The sequence below is a fragment of the Lissotriton helveticus genome, chromosome 1_1, assembly GCF_964261635.1.
Source record: "Lissotriton helveticus chromosome 1_1, aLisHel1.1, whole genome shotgun sequence".
In the NCBI taxonomy this organism is placed as follows: domain Eukaryota; kingdom Metazoa; phylum Chordata; class Amphibia; order Caudata; family Salamandridae; genus Lissotriton; species Lissotriton helveticus.
Window position 1 is genome coordinate 1,149,906,583 of NC_136057.1, and position 17,864 is coordinate 1,149,924,446.

The 17,864-nt window shown below is 45.2% G+C and overlaps 1 protein-coding gene across 1 annotated transcript in view; it reads right to left on the reverse strand.

Moving 5' to 3' along the window:
* The window catches only part of MLC1 (modulator of VRAC current 1), a 304,614-nt gene that overhangs the window by 35,254 nt on the left and 251,496 nt on the right, over positions 1-17,864 (reverse strand). Inside the window, exon 10 of the mRNA XM_078656639.1 lies at positions 8,043-8,165. Coding sequence (XP_078512765.1) covers positions 8,043-8,165 — 123 coding nt within the window. The remainder of the gene's footprint in view (positions 1-8,042; positions 8,166-17,864) is intronic.

Here is a 17,864-nt window from a genome sequence, read left to right on the forward strand (position 1 = left end):
CCTCCCCTCTTTCACTGATGGTTCTTGTTGCCTGTCCCTTCTGTTCTCATTTAACAGAACTATTTAGCCTGCTGAAAGGGGTTGTGTTCCGACCGCTGGTTGGTGGAGACATTTTGACTATATTCTGGACCTGCGTTGTCGCGTAATGCGTCATATGACGCGCCGCGTTAGCGCATCCGGAAGTCATCCGGGGCGCGCAGCGCGTAACGTAAGCATAACAAGTCATGTGACTTGTTAATAAAACTTTTCATTGGTTCATTTTACTTTTCTTATTGTAATGATGAAAGGCTTGCTCATATGACCTAAAAATTACGCTTTTCATTACTTCCGAACATTATTTTTTCTTAAATATATGTTATAATGTTCCAGGCTAATGTACTTTCCCGGAAATTTTACAACTGTCCTGCAAGTAAAATATATTCTTTTTTCGAGAAAAAGAGCGTTTCTTCGTCCCATGATGGAGCCGTTGAGCAAAAGAGGGTCGACCTGCTGTCTTAGTCGCCGATACGCCTGAATATGAGATTCTTATCGATCACTTTATGTTGCAGGAATAGAAAACACAACAGCCCTTGACCATTTATCTTTACTGCGTTCCTTCGTATTATACCTTTTACCCTTCATGTAATTGGTCTGCTTTATTTCACTTGCCTTTTAATGATTCTAAAACAGTGACTATTATTACAAACTTTACCAATGTATATACTACTACCATGTTTTCTTTTAAAAACCTTTATTGTGAAAATTTCATTATACAAATACGAGCCTATAACCACGTGGGCCGGCCACGGAGCAAACTGTAATCGTATGTGATGAGTAGACATTTACACTGTAGAGGAACGTAACGGGCGGGCCATTAGGTTGCAAGAACTAAGGTGTCTAACAGTTACGGAATCGGTGGACGTACATTTTATAATTAAAATACGACAGGGCCAGTTACAATAAAATTATCTAGATATACATTTGCGGGCAAGTACCATGGGTGACGTTAATTCGAACTTTCAACAGTACAGTAATCAATAACACATCAGAACTTAATATCAATAGGGATGTCGAAATATTCAATCAATTCTCGTCCCCGCCCGCCATGTGCTTCAAAACTGCATACGTATCTCGTGATTTCAAGGTTCTGCAACCAGTACACAACAAGGAGTTACGAGTCCCATTTATTCCGGCGCCATTTTGGGCGAGGACGGGCAGGTCCAGGATATAGTCAAAATGTCTCTACCAACCATCGACTATGATGATGTTCATATGCTGTATTTATTAGAGTAACACTCATCTGCCCACATGAAATTAATTTACCACAATCTAAACATGTCATTTTAATCTTTCCAAAGTTCTTCTAAATATTTGGGACCGTTTCCCTTGCCTCTGAAGCTCTCAGTGCCACTTCTTTGATGAATGTACTAGCAGGTCAGGGGTTCTCCTCCAAATCTCTCTTTTATGCAGCACTATAATTAATTGGTGCCACCTCTCCATATGACGATGCATGGTATAGTTACCACAACTATATATTTTTTCGGTTCCTCTGGAGAGTTCATCGTGGCAGATGAAGCGTGTAACATACCGGGCATTTACCTTTTTTTGCATGTACAGGAAAGGAAAAAAAAATCGAGCGTTCGAGTTCTTAGGTGTCCCAGGGCCATTTTAGTGGACCAGGCCCAAATCCAAAGAACAGCTATCTCACAGGCTAATGGGGCGACCCACGCCGAGTTTCAGCATTGTAGGATGACCACACAAGTACAGCAACTTGCTAGACATCACCTCGGTGCCATCCGGATCTCGGCGCCCCACTGCAGATGAAGTGCCTCTCAACTATGAAACCACCAGAAAACGCTTGAGTCAGCTTTGTGTGAAGCCGCCATTTTGATTCAATCAATAGCGTCCCCCTGCACACATTCAGGGACCTGGTCGTGTCTTCAGGTCAAACGAATTTGGGACAAGATGCAGAAAGGAAAAGGAAAAAAGTTCCGCCGGACCCCGGGAGGTGGCCGCCTATGTCATGGGCGATCTTAGGCCACACCAGGGCAATAGTGAAGCTGCAGCAGGTGCAAATAAGCTTCAGACAGTGTTACAAGCGCTGCTCAGAACTCTCAACTATGACACCACCTCGGTGCCATCTGGATCTTGGCGCCTTGTGCTGGTTCCGGCCTATTCACACATCGGTCCGCTACTGACGCCACCTCACAGGCCAACGGGGCACCCCACGCCGACTTTCGGCGCAGCATTGTAGGATGGCCACACCAGTGCGGCAAATTGCTGGACACCACCTCGGTGCCATCCAGATCTCGGCGCGTTGTGCTGCCTTCGGCCTATTCGCCACAAGTGCGCACGCAACTCAGCTGCATAGCGAGTGAAACACCAAGGGGCGCCCCACTGCAGCCGAGGAACCTCCATCTTGGGGGCGACGCACAGCATCACATTGCTTTCCAATGCAGTCAGATCCTCAAACAGCCCCCACTGACTGACGCGAACTCACAGGCCAACGGGGCGCCCCACGCCGACTTTCGGCGCAGCATTGTAGGATGGCCACACCAGTGCGGCAAGTTGCTGGACACCACCTCGGTGCCATCCGGATCTTGGCGCGTTGTGCTGCCTTTGGCCCCATTCGCACATCAGTCCGCTACTGACGCCATCTCACAGGCTAATGGGGCGCCCCACGCCGACTTTCAGCATTGTAGGATGACCACACCAGTACAGCAACTTGCTAGACATCACCTCGGTGCCATCCGGATCTCGGCGCCCCACTGCAGATGAAGTGCCTCTCAACTATGAAACCACCACTGTGACATCCGGATCTTGGCGCGTTGTGCTGCCTTCGGCCTATTCGCACATCGGTCCGCTACTGACGCCATCTCACAGGCTAATGGGGCGACCCACGCCGAGTTTCAGCATTGTAGGATGACCACACCAACTTGCTAGACATCACCTCGGTGCCATCCGAATCTTGGCATCTCAACGCCTAGTGGTATCTTCCATACAGAAAATATTGTTACGCTACCTTTGGCCCCATTCGCACATCAGTCCGCAACTTAGACATCACCTCGGTGCCATCCGGATCTTGGCATCTCAGCGCCTTGTGGTGTCTTCTCGTCAGAAAATATTGTTGCGCTGCCTTTGGCCCCATTCGCACATCAGTCCGCTACTGACACCATCTCACAGGCCAACAGGGCGCCCCACGCCGACTTTCAGCATTGTAGGATGGCCACACCAGTGCGGCAACTTACTAGACACCACCTCGGTGCCATCCGGATCTTGGCGCGTTGTGCTGCCTTCGGCCTATTCGCACATCGGTCCGCTACTGACGCAAACTCACAGGCCAACGGGGCGCCCCACGCCGACTTTCAACATTGTAGGATGGCCACACCAGTGCTGCAACTTGCTGGACACCACCTCGGTGCCATCCGGATCTTGGCGCGTTGTGCTGCCTTCGGCCTATTCGCACATCGGTCCGCTACTGACGCCGCCTCACGTGCCAACGTATTTTCTCCGCATTTTATACCCTATGCCGCAAAACAGGTCATGTGACTTGTTTATAAAACTTTTCATTGGTTCATTTTACTTTTGGTTTCCTAATGATGGAAGGCTTGATCATATGACCTAAAAACAACACTTTTCATTGGATGAAAACTTTTTTTTTTTCCAAACGATGAAAGCCCCACCTTGTTTCTGGATGTTTCAGACTGAAGCTGGCGTCAGCATGAGAGCACCACCATCTCGTAGCTCCGTCGTAGTCATTCCGCGAGCAATCATGGCAGCCGCTCCCCACCAGAAGCCTGCAGGAGTCGGGGCCCCCAAAACTTTTGATGAATTCTCAAGGCGGAGGGGACGCTTTCGAGAATGGGGTCCAAGACCTAGCAGACAAGCGTCCGATTTCCAAGGTGTCCCAGGGCCATTTCAGTGGACCAGGCCCAAAAAGGAAAGAGCCTGCCGCCATTTTGAGAGTCCTGTGACAGCCGCCTATCGCTGCACCGCAAGAGTGGGCGCAACTCAGCTGAATTGCGGCTTTTGACACAGTGGACCAAAAACGGACGGAATGGCAACTGAAACGGTAAAGGGGCGCCCCACTACAACAGATGACACTCCACCTGGAGAGGCCCGTTCACGCCGCCTCCCCCGGGGCGCCCCACGCCGTTATTCGGAGCAGCATTGTAGGATACCAAAACCAGTGCGGCAACTTACTGGACATCACCTTGGTGCCATCGTTCTGCTGCCTTGGAACTATTCGCACAACAGTTTGCTACTGAAGACCCACCCCCCGCGACGCCCCACGCCGTTATTTGCTGGGTGGCAACTTACTAGACATCACTTTCGTGTCATCTAGATTTCAGCGCGTTCTGCTGCCTTGGAACTATTCGCACAACAGTTTGCTACTGATGACCCGCCCCACGCCGGAAATCTGGACGTTGTGCTGCGTTGGGACTATTCGCACAGCCGACCGCTACTTCGTTGTTTTTCCCTAAAAATGTTTATATGTTATTACTATTTTTGTTTTCTTGTATATATTTATAAATTATTAAAGTTTTATAATCTTACTACTTTGTCGGAGTGCTATATATTTTTAATGTGACACATAATTGTAAAAACTTTGATGTACAAAGAGTCATCCCTGGAATCTTCCGCTTCACGCTCGGTCCCCTCCCCAATCACAATACAGGATGGTTTTCAGATAATAGCAACGCTTCTGCTGTGACGGATCTCATCGAGTGTGGGCCTTGATCTACTATAACTCCTTTGAAGAGGGGTGAATCTTTACAGCTGTGGCCATAAACTACATCTGCAGGGCTAGCTGATACCCTAGGACCAGCCTGGACAATCGGACACAGAGGAAAAGGAGTGTCAGAGGGTGCAGTAGTGAATAGGGCGAAAGGGAGGTGTCGGGCGGGCACAGGGTGTGATTCTCAGGAAAGAGCAGCGCAGATGGGGGGAGGTTTATTACCCATGCATAAGACAGAGAGCGGGGGTGACCACTGCCTGGGGGAGATGCTTGCGAGGGTGGGGAGCCATGCTAAGGATCGACAGCGTGCACAGAGTGGGTCTGGTCAAGGCATCTAAAATGGCTGCCGTGCACGACAAAAGTGTGGCATTTGAAAAAAGACAAGATGGCGCAGACAATGTTTTTCAACACTTCCTGATTTCCTTCGAATCGAACGTTAACAGACGTTGGGGCATATTACCAAAGTTAAGCGATATTTATCCCTAACGATGCATTGCAAAGATTTTTTTACCGTCAGAAATTATCGCAGATAAACCTTGCTATTATCAAAGTTTATCGCAAATACGATAAAAACCGACCGCAATGCATTAATATCGCTGAAAACTCAGCGATATTCATGCATTACCGAGCTAATCCTCTTAGCCATGTTATCCACCTCCCATAGGATAACATGGCTAAGAACTGCTCAGGGCAGCTGTTACTTTTTGGAGATATTCGCGCTTATCTCGAATATTTCCAAAAGTTGATAATAGGAGATAGCGATGTTAGCGACTGTTTCCAGTCGCTAACATCTTGGCATGCCCACTTTGCATGTCATTAGTGATAAATATCACTCACATGCAAAGTGGGGCCCAAGATGGTCGCTATCTCCTACTAGCCGTCGCTAACTGGTGTTAGCAACAGCTAGGTAATACAGATATAATTTTATCTCCGCGAAGCGGAGCGCTGTTACAGATATATATCTTGTTTTTGAACGTTAATTTCTCAAAATGCACTGAAGCACATATATTGAGACCTAGCAAAGGCACATCGGGCTACCAGTCCCTAATATTTTACCAAGTTTCGTGCAAATCCATTCAGCCGTTCGATTATTATTATTATTTATTTTTTTTGCCCCGCGGGGCCCTTTTAAAACCTCCACATCAAACCTAGGGGATCAGCGAGGATCTACTATGCCCCCTTATGGTCATTTGCCCCTTCGCTTTGGCCTCCTCTTGTCTCTCGATCCTACCGAGAGACAAGATGGCGGCCGCTACGGACTGTTTGGAATGTTTACAGACACCGGAGAGCCAATCAGCTTCGCTTCGCAAAGCTCCGTAACGCGAAAAGTACGCGAAGCGGTGCGCTGTTACAGATATATATCTTTTTTTGAACGTTAATTTCTCAAAATCCACTGAAGCACATATATTGAGACCTAGCAAAGGCACATCGGGCTACCAGTCCCTACAATTTTGCCAAGTTTCGTGCAAATCCATTCAGCCGTAAGATTATTATTATAATTTTTTTTTTTTGCCCCGCGGGGCCCTTTTAAAACCTCCACATCAAACCTAGGGGGTCAGCGAGGATCTACTATTCCCCCTTATGGTCATTTACCCCTTCGCTTTGGCCTCCTCTTGTCTCTCGATCCTACCGAGAGACAAGATGGCGGCCACTACGGACTGTTTGCGGCCACTACGGACTGTTTGGAATGTTGACAGACGCCGGAGAACCAATCAGCTTCGCTTCACAAAGCTCCGTTGCGCGAAAAGTACGCGTCCTAGGCCGCTGCCCGGTCCGCGCTTACAGATATATATCTTTTTTTAAACGTTAATTTCTCAAAATCCACTGGAGCACATATATTGAGACCTACAAAAGGCACATCGGGCTACCAGTCCCTACAATTTTGCCAAGTTTCGTGCAAATCCATTCAGCCGTTCGGGCTAAAAGTGAGGCCAACCGCCCTATGGAAATTAACATGGGAAAAACGCGTTTTGGGACCCCCCTTTTTTCTCGGCCCCCCCTTGACGAACCCCCCCCAAATTTTCAAAGGCTGCTCAGAAACAAAATGTGCCATTTTCCTGAAAATTTCAGCCAATTCCGTCCACAAACGGCAAAGTTATTAGACATAGAATTTTCAAAAATCCCATAGAGAAAAAATCCTAACTATATATACCTACTGGCGACCGCCAGTAGGTAATATATACATATATATATATACATATATATATATATATACACACACACACACACACACATATATATATGAATATATAATATATACGTCGAGAAACATGATTTCAAGAAACAGACTATAAAGGCCTGATTTGAAGTGGGACATTACATTCTGATACCTGCCCTACCACCTGTTTGTGCAGCTATGCAATTACAATTGATCAGATGTCTGCGCCATCCAGTAGGTACCAGGTACAATTGAGATCACAGTCACCATTACATTTCTATATTTCAAACCTGCTTGAAATTACCTGGGGGAAAAAGCCTGATATTTATCAGTAGATACTGATTTCGGTGCTGAGAGCACCAAAATCTACTGGTTATTCCTCAAAAGAAAGGTAGTGTTTCATTTTTTAGGAGGGATTTCTTCAAAGGATATCTGATTGGGCTGCATCTGTTCATATGTATACATGTTCAACAGCGAATGTAGGTTAATCCTCACTAATTGAAGTTTAAATATATTTGGTGATTGAGCCAAGATATAGTTAATAGAATTGGCTTGTTCTGATTGAAACAAATGCATAGACTAGGATGGCTGAGTCGGGTTTGTGCAGATGTTAATTTAAATTTGCATGGTTTGTAACTAAGCCTCCCTATAATTTTTAGGTTTTGACTGCATCGAGCGGGAATGCCCTTAGGTAGATCAGGCCTGATCAACATTGGTCTATGAAGGCTGGATCTATACCAGATTTTTTGGCTAATCGATGACCATGCTAACACTTGCCATTTAGATTTTCTGAATGTCAGTTTTATCCAATGTCGATGAAATGAAAACATGTCATGGATCCAAACCTCATGGACCATGGACCTGTGTTTGAGAAGAGAGCAAATGCTTGATACTGCACCATATGTATAAGGTTAAGGTAAAAATAAAAGTGGGGCATGAATGCATTTCAGACTCTTTAATGTAGTGTCATATCTATAATTATCAAATCCCCTAACACGAACATTAAGTATTCATTAGGATTACCTTCACCCAATATACACCAATGAACATCACTGTCATTATTCACCCTATAAAATGGCACGAAAGAGAGGAACAGTGGAGCAAAATGGGTAAAGCATTGTTGTACTCTAATGACTGCATACATAGAGAAATAAGTGAAGTACCTACTTTTATGTCTGTTGGTAAAGCTTCCAAAATTTCAAAAATTCGCAGGATGCTGAAAGATAAGTATGCAGAAGCTGTGAACAATAATGGAGAAGTAATGCTGCTTATGGCAATTAGCACTTCAACCTAAAAGAAAAAAGAATCAATGAGATGCATCTTTTTAAAATAAAATACTTGAACAAAACTTAGAATAAAATTAGCCCTACGATTCCAGGTTTAGCATCTGACCCTTTCTAACTATTCTTACTAAAGACTTTCATAGACCAAATCTTGTCAGAACTATTTTATGTCAAATGTAGAATATTTCCAAAATGCTTCCCTTATAGATACATTATTCTTTAGTTGGTTACTGGCGTATCCCTTTCTTCCAGAACTCATTACTCCAACAAGGGTGGGTAAAAATTGGAAAACGTAATACCTGCAACAACCTTATCCAAGCTACCTTCATGAGAAGTCTAATTCATATGTGCAAGGGTGAAATTCAATTGAGACGTGTTATTCGTGCTCTGACTCATTTGGCACTTATCACGGTGTCTGGGAGGAATTTAAATATGTTCCCGGTGATTATGCTGCTATATTATTAAGTAGAGCTTGGATTGATTCTCTAAGGACTATTGATACCATTTGGAGAGAAACACCCCTTAATGAGACAGCGAGGAGACCCAAGAGAAAGGAAACAAGCAATTTACACTCTCCTTTCATGCACTTTTTTGATCTATGAGAAAACTGGCCCGAGCGAGCTGTCCTGTGTTGTTATCAAAGAAAAATAAAGATTTTTTGAACACATATAATTGATTGGATGGATATATATATATATTGGACTTCACGTGTGTTTGTTGCATTTACAAGCCTTGGCTCAATCATACTGCTTCAAAAGTCACCTCCCTATTCTCCTCTCTGTCCTGAGACTTACATATTTAATACAATACTTTTATTCTTAGTGTTAAACTTTAAAGCACTTCAACTTAAAAACAGTTTAGAGGCCCCACTTGAACATTCAATTTAGCAAACAGTAAGGAATGCTCTGTACATAGAAAACAAATTAGAAATCAAGAACTCCATTATTAACAAATTCCTCTATTATCAAGAAGGGCCATTAGTAACATTTGAGGAACTCGGCTATTGGACCAGTTAATCAGATGACCCCTTTCACAAAACATTAAGCCAAACATATAACTTAAGTCCAAAAGCTTAACTTTATGACTTTTTGGTATTCACAAAGGGACACAAAAGGGGTATCTTTACGACTGCAGAGTTTCTGCACTCGGGCGGAATTTCTGCACTTGGTCGGAATTTCTGCACTCGGGCAGAATCTCCACACTGAGGCTTGAATAAGAGTATTTTTAAACAACTGCAGACAATTAATGTCACCTGCAACCCATGCACTACAAACCACATAAAAGCTTGTACTGTGCCTTCCCTTGCCATCAGTATGCTACATGTGAGGAGGAAGAAGAAGTACACTGAGGAGAAGATCAATATGATTGTAATACTTGTAGTGAGGAACTACAAAAATATGCATGGTCTACCTCCATACCTCAGTAATGTAACACAGAAGGCAGTCCTCTGGCAGCTGTTGGCTACTTCAGTCAGTGCATTGGGGGACGATGAACGGACCATCACAGAGGTAAAAATTAAGTGGCAGGATGAGGAAAGACGGGTGAAGGAGAAGTTCACCAGGATAGAGGTGGCCAGAGCTTTCCCTGGTAGACAAACTGGAATCCGTCTCCATCTTACCCCACTAAAGAAGGACTTCCTCTCCACCATGCACACCCAACTGCTCCATGGGCTGCCTGTGAATGATGACCATAATGTGGTTGGAAGCCATTTCAAGTTTGTGCTTGCATTCATGGTGAGTTAGACTCTTGCATGTCTTGTTTTGTCTACTGCAGTCTCAGAATCCTTTGTAATGGAAATGGTAAATTCCAATTTCTCAATCCCAAACAGTGACCCATGACTGCTGATGATTTAATTTTACACTGACATTTGGCACTAGAAAATGTGCCTGATTTAGTAACCATCACAGTTGTCTTGTAAATGCAAGTGAGTACATATGTGAAAAGATGTACATAATCATCATTTCTTGGTAATATCTGTTGCCTTCTTTTTATTGCCACATACAGCCAGAGTAGATTCATCCACTGGAGCAGAGGTCCCTGCACAGGGAGGCAACATCACGGGGCACATCAACCCATCAGCATAAACTGGCACATAAATATGGCCAGAAGAGGGTCCCATTTACTACATTGTGATCAGACAACCCATGGATATTTTACATAGAATCCATCAATAGTCGCAAACATAGGATATGTTGTTGATTACATATGTCAACTAGAATGTAAACTAAATACAGTTATTTCATTTTAGGCCCCGAGACATTGGCCAGAAAAACACATACTACAGCGATCTCTGCTCCTCGTGCGGGTGTGACATATGGCCAGGCACCACACACTGGGTGGATGGTAGACCCTGGTAAGTACACTCAATAATACTTTATAAAAAACTCATACTCTTAAATATTGGATGATATGTTAGCAGCATGTGGTGTATGTCTAATATCCCTGCTGTCACATATGTCCATATGCTGCTTATAATGTCTCATCTAAAGAGGAGTAGCCACAATTGGGTTGAAAGTCTATACCTATGACATATACATGTCAAATAACTAATATCATCCTTTGTATTGAAATATGGATATTTATGGCACAATAACAGCTGCTGTCAAGACTTCCTCAGTTATTCAAAGTACACCTTCCAGGCATTTGGGAGACATGCAGACTGTCATCCATCCATCTGGTAAATGTGCCATATAGTGGTGTAAACTATCGATTCCCAAATACTGCACAGTAAGCAAATCGTTGTGAAAGGATATTAGCATGTATTTCCACTTTTGTAGCATGTGAAGTTGGTGTGTGATATGTTCCCAACATAATCATTGATGTCTGTGTTAATTTTGCATGTTCACATATAATTCCTGCTGAACATTAATTACGGTGTCACTTCCTTCTGAAGCTGCTGGATCGAGGACCACATCTTCTGCCACACACTCAAGGAGCCAGTTCATCAGCTGACATCACAGGGTATCTCAATACTACACAGAGCTCAGGCTGAAGCTAGTGAGTTAGAATTTGCATTGCACAGCCACATTGAACATCTCAGTGCTACAGTGTGAGCTGTCATGTGTATGTTTACACAAACCAGGTCACATGTGGAACATCAGATATATGCAAAAATTATCAGACCCAACTCTTGTGTTGTAGCACATGATACAACACAAGAGTGACAATGACAATGGAAAATACTAAGCAAGTTGCAACCTCTGTCTTTCAGGTGATGAGGACAATGAGCCGCTAGAGGAAGCTGAACCATCCACCAGTGGAGGGCAGCGGGCAATTCAAGGAGAGAATCCAATTCTCCTCTAAGCAGGTATGTCAGCGAACAACAATGCTCAAGAAGAGGACGATGAGGAGGAAGAAGATGAGGATGAAGAAGATGACGATGGTCCTGAAGAAGGACCTGGATTATCAGGAGTGCATTGTTAGCCCACTGAGAAAAACACTGAAGCCTACATCAGGTCGGCAAGCATTGTACTCCTACTTCACCTCTGAGGACTGCCCATTCCCAGCAGCCAGTCAACCAGCCACAGCCTTCATCTACCCCAACACAGGCATCAATTCCTCACAGCCCTCAAATCCAAGGTAGACATGTTGCTTCTCTTACACACTCTTCCCATGACAGTGCAACCCGGGCCATCTCTCAAGCATCTGAGCGACCTAACAACCCTGGTGAGAAGCAGGTATCCCCTAGGCACCAATTGACTCCCCGTTTTGGTGTACCCAGCGGTCGCATTAGAGATCGTCTCATGCGGAGGGGGCTGGCTGATGCTCATGGTGGCCAGTGGGAAGATGAATTTTTCCAACAGCAGATTGATGTGAAGCAGGACATTCGTGCCATAGGGGCCAATCTGTCTGATATTTTAGATTCAGTACAGACCAGTGTCTTGTCAGGATTGATATATCTTGCAAAGACATGTCAAGAAGGCAAAAAGATGTCATAACAATCCATAGGGAAGAGAGTGAAAGATACCATGCTATGGCCATGAAGATAATGGCGGGCATGCTGAAACTGTTTAAAAGTCTTCCTTCATGGTCCACACACCTACCGGCTCCACACTCCACCCAGCCATGTGTACCACAAACTGCACAGACACCCCCCTACATAGACAGGACCACCCCGCTGAACATGCCCCTTCTGCACAGTCACATCCCCCACATGTAAAGGCACCCTCACCCACTGTATAGGCACCTGCCTTACCTGTACAGGCACAACACTCATCCCCTGTACAGGCACCCTCACCCCCTGTTCAGATACACCCACCAGCTGTACAGGTAGATGCACCACACCCACACACACATCAACACCAACACAGTAAATGCACTTACTCACCGAGATCCTTACCACCACAATTGCGAAGTCACAAGAGAGATCCTCCATGATCACTATAAAATATGAATACCCTCAATATATGTAAAGAAAATATATTTTTCAGAAGTCAATACTAAGCGTGTAATAGTTGATGATAGTCAATTGGTTACTTGGTTTGTAGGCCATATATGTGACGATAAATGTGTGTGAGTAAGACATGTAGATTTATAGGACCATCTGTATAACAAGGCATTATGTTGAAAGTATAGCTAAACACACAAGATGATGGACGGAATGTTGCACAATGGCATAACATTCACCCCCCGTCACAGATCTGGGTTTAACCCATAGTTATTTTGCTCACCAAGCCACCCAAGTTCAGACATGGCCATATGCAAATCAGTCTTGACCCTGTGCCTCATGGGAACAGTCCAGCCCGAACTGACAAGCCATGTCTTTCCTGGACCGGAATCAAGCATCCTAGGACCGGTTTCTGGCTATCAGCCGTCTTCAGCCAGGATAGCTTGACTCCAGTGGCTTAGTGAGCAAGGGACCCACGTCTGGGCATACCCTTCCCACAGAGGGTGAACAGCAAAACACACAAGATGATGGACGGAATGTTGCACAATGGCAAAACATTCACCCCCAGTCACAGATCTGGGTTTAATCCATCGTTATTTTGCTCACCAAGCCACCACAGTTCAAACATGGCCATATGCAAATCAGTCTTGACCCTGTGCCTCATGGGAACAGTCCAGCCCGAACTGCCAAGCCATGTCTTTCCTGGACTGGAATCAAGCATCCTAGGACCGGTTTCTGGCTATCAGCCGTCTTCAGCCAGGATAGCTTGACTCCAGTGGCTTAGTGAGGAAGGGACCCACGTCTGGGCATACCCTTTCCACATAGGGTGAACAGCAAAACACACAAGATGATGGATGGAATGGTGCACAATGGCAAAACATTCACCCCCAGTCACAGATCTGGGTTTAATCCATTGTTATTTTGCTCTCCAAGCCACCCCAGTTCAGACATGGCCATATGCAAATCAGTCTTGACCCTGTGCCTCATGGGAACAGTCCAGCCCGAACTGCCATGCCATGTCTTTCCTGGACCGGAATCAAGGATCCTAGGACCGGTTTCTGGCTATCAGCCGTCTTCACCCAGGACAGCTTGACTCCAGTGGCTTAGTGAGCAAGGGACCCACGTCTGGGCATACCCTTCCCACATAGGGTGAACAGCAAAACACACAAGATGATGGACAGAATGTTGCACAATGGCAAAACATTCACCCCCAGTCACAGATCAGGGTTTAATCCGTCGGTATTTTGCTCACCAAGCCACCCCAGTTCAGACATCGCCATATGCAAATCAGTCTTGACCCTGTGCCTCATGGGAACAGGCCAGCCCGAACTGCCATGCCATGTCTTTCCTGGACCGGAATCAAGCATCCTAGGACCAGTTTCTGGTTATCAGCCATCTTCAGCCAGGATATCTTGACTCCAGTGGCTTAGTGAGCAAGGGACCCACGTCTGGGCATACCCTTCCCACATAGGGTGAACAGCAAAACACACAAGATGATGGTCGGAATGTTGCACAATGGCAAAACATTCACCCCAGTCACAGATCTGGGTTTAATCCATCGTTATTTTGCTCAGCAAGCCACCCCAGTTCAGACATGGCCATATGCAAATCAGTCTTGACCCTGTGCCTCATGGGAACAGTCTAGCCCGAACTGCCAAGCCATGTCTTTCCTGGACGGGAATCAAGCATCCTAGGACTGGTTTCTGGCTATCAGCCGTCTTCAGCCAGGATAGCTTGACTCCAGTGGCTTAGTGAGCAAGGGACCCACGTCTGGGCATACCCTTCCCACATAGGGTGAACAGCAAAACACACAAGATGATGGACGGAATGTTGCACAATGGCAAAACATTCACCCCTAGTCACAGATCTGGGTTAATCCATCGTTATTTTGCTCACCAAGGCACCCCAGTTCAGACATGGCCATATGCAAATCAGTCTTGACCCTGTGCCTCATGGGAACAGACCAGCCCGAACTGCCAAGTCATGTCTTTCCTGGACCGGAATCAAGCATCCTAGGACCGGTTTCTGGCTATCAGCCATCTTCAGCCAGGATAGCTTAACTCCAGTGGCTTAGTAAGCAAGGGACCTGAGTCTGGGCATACCCTTCCCACATAGGGTGAACAGCAAAACACACAAGATGATGGACGAAATGTTGCACAATGGCAAAACATTCACCCCCAGTCACAGATCTGGGTTTAATCCATCGTTATTTTGCTCACCAAGGCACCCCAGTTCAGACATGGACATATGCAATATGCAAAACACCTCCCAATGTTGGCTTCCATACTTTAAAGCCAGCTTATATAATGAACAACACCTTGAGCAACGGGGCCCCAAAGTAATTCCTGCCAGCCTTCCCATGGCGGCATCACTGCCATGGAAAGGCCTCTGTGTAAACCCATGCTAATATGGAGGGCGGTACCTGGAAGGCACCGCCTCAATATTATTGCCCCAGTCTGCCTGGCCGGCAATCGGAACGATTGTCGACCGGCGGGAAAGCTGCGGACGCACTTTGCGCCCGCCGCAAAACCCCCGCCATTGTAATATGGCGGGGGTTTCACTCGTTACGAAGTCGTGGCGGTCGCCACCGCCTACTCGGCGGTGGCAAACGTCACGACACCCTAATGGGCCCCTAAGTGTGGATACTCTACCCCAGTGTAGAAACTCCACAGTCGTAAAGATACTACTCGTAAGTCCCTTTGTGAATACCGAAAACTCATAAGGTAAGACTTTTGGTCTAAAGTTATCATCTTTGGTCTAACTTTACCTTTGTGAATCAGGCCCTTAATATTTACAAAGTTAGCATCAAGTACTGCTGTGCCCAAGTAATCAAAGTCAACTACATAAAATCCTGTATGCGCACAGGTTACAATTACAAATAAAGGAGCGTTTATCACGTCCAGTAATTGCCTGGTGCAATAAAGTCCGAACTAGCCCATATAAAATTTGGTAGGTCAAATCTGCTGCAATTTAATAGGGTAAGTAATCAGATATTTTCTGTGCTTTCTGTGGCACTTCTGGTCCGGATCCATTAACTCTCACAACTAACCTGTATTGTGTACGTGAGGAAAGCGGTTTATTATATGGTGTGGCTGTAAGACCACACTGTATAAAAAACTCACTACCTGTAAGGGGTCCAATCAAATTTGTATGAAACCCCTTAGCTCAACCCTGGGTAGCTGTGGCTCTGAGCAGTCTGGCTTTATCAAAGGAATAGATGTAAAGCATTAAGAAGTACCAAAACAGTCAAATAAGAAGGAAACAATTCTCAATAAATATCTGATACCTATTTGTAGACATGGATTGAATTTGTATCTTTAAATTCACACCTCAATGACAAACCTTCACCTAAGGGTTCCGGAGTTATGAATTTTTGAAGGAACAATAAAATACAGCTTCTTCATTCAAAGCAATAAATAATTTCAATGGACCACGCTCCCAGTCAAACTTTAGAAACTTTTTAAAAAGTTGTAAACTGCTACTCTGGCCTGATTGGTTGAACGGCTCCAGCAGTGAGTGAAACAAATGTAAGTAACAAGGTCCCCCTGATAAATTGGTAAAACAATTCCTAGGACAGGGTAAGTATACAGTAGAAAATGAATCAAATTGCACAGTATATTTAAATGAAATTATTTCATCTTCAATTTTTTGAGTTCATGTTAACATATTCATTATATTAAAATACAATTTTAATGGAATAAAAACATATTTATTCCAAACATAATTAAGTTTCATAAAAATACAATTAAGAAAAGCTAAAATGTGGCAGAAGTTAAGACTTACCTTAAAATATGATTTTTATGTCATTAACATTGTATTTTAATATAATGAATATGTTAACATGAACTCAAAAAATTGAAGGTTAAATAATTTCATTTAAATATACTGTGCAATTTGATCTTTTACACTGAATCCAATATTATTGGTTTATATATGTAATTGTTTAGTTGCCTAGGAATTTATTTTCTACTGTGTCCAGCAGTGAGTGAGTCACAGAGCCCAAAGAGGCTTGGTTCAACAGTTACCTCCCAGTCCAGTTACAGATTCAATGGGCAAACCACCATAGACTTCAATGGAGTGGTCCTGGTGCAAGGGATACAGGATGCGGAAGGATGCTGAAGGATTCTAAAGAATTCTGAAGATGAACATGGTGGGGCACTTTGGCCACAGGGGTCGATGTCCTGCAAAGTCCAGTGGAAGTCCAGCCAAAAAAACAGTTGCGTCTGGTCTACTGGCCTCCAATTACAGTGAAACCAGTGGTTCCCCTTAACTGGCTATAACTTCCTTGCAGGGAGACCAAAGTGCACGCTGACTACTTTCCGGGGTTCGGCAGACTTGTGTGCAATTTCTGAGGGTTGGGACTCAGTCTTCCAGGCTTCATGTTGGCAGTTGGCAGTTGGTAGCTGTCATGTTTTCTTGGCTACCAACTCCCCAAGTGGTACAAAAGGGGGTGGTGATGGACGTGAGTCCCTTGCTCACTTTGCCACTGGATTCAAGCAAGCCTGGCTGAAGATGGCTGTAATGCCAGAAACTGGTCCTGGGAAGCTTGAATCCAATCCAGGGAAGGCATGGCTTGGCAGTTCGGACTGGACTGTTCCCATGAGGCACAGGGTCAGACTGATTTGCATATGGCCATGTCTGAACTGGGGTGGCAGAGTGGGCTAAAGAACGGTGATGGATTAAACCCAGATCTGTTGACTGGGTGTGAGTGTTTGATTGGTTCACATGTTCCGTCCAGCACCACCCCCTTTTGTACCGCTTTGTTCGCCATAAGTTGGCAGGGTATGCTCAGACGTGAGTCCCTTGCTCACTTTGCCACTGGATTCAGGCAAGCCTGGCTGAAGACGGCTGTAATGACAGAAACCGGTCCTAGGAAGCTTGAATCCGGTCCAGGGAAGGCATGGCTTGGCAGTTCGGGCTGGACTGTTCCCATGAGGCACCGGGTCAGACTGATTTGCATATGGCCATGTCTGAACTGGGGTAGCAGAGTGGGCTAAAGAACGGTGATGGATTAAACCCAGATCTGTTGACTGGGTGTGAGTGTTTGATTGGTTCAGATGCTCCGTCCATCACCACCCCCTTTTGTACCAACTCACCAAGGCAGGCCTTTTCAGCTTTTGTGGCAAGGAGTCAGTTAGCTGTGTAACGGGAAGTTATCCAACTGACTCCTGGAGTCACTACTTCTGACTGAGGCTCAGGAATGACTTCCTCAAGCAGAACACCTGAGGCACAGTCCTCTCATTGCTAACCCAAGGAGCAGCAGGTTCAATCCAGCCGTGGTTCAGTCCCTCTTTTTTGGGTCCAGGGAACAGCAAGGCA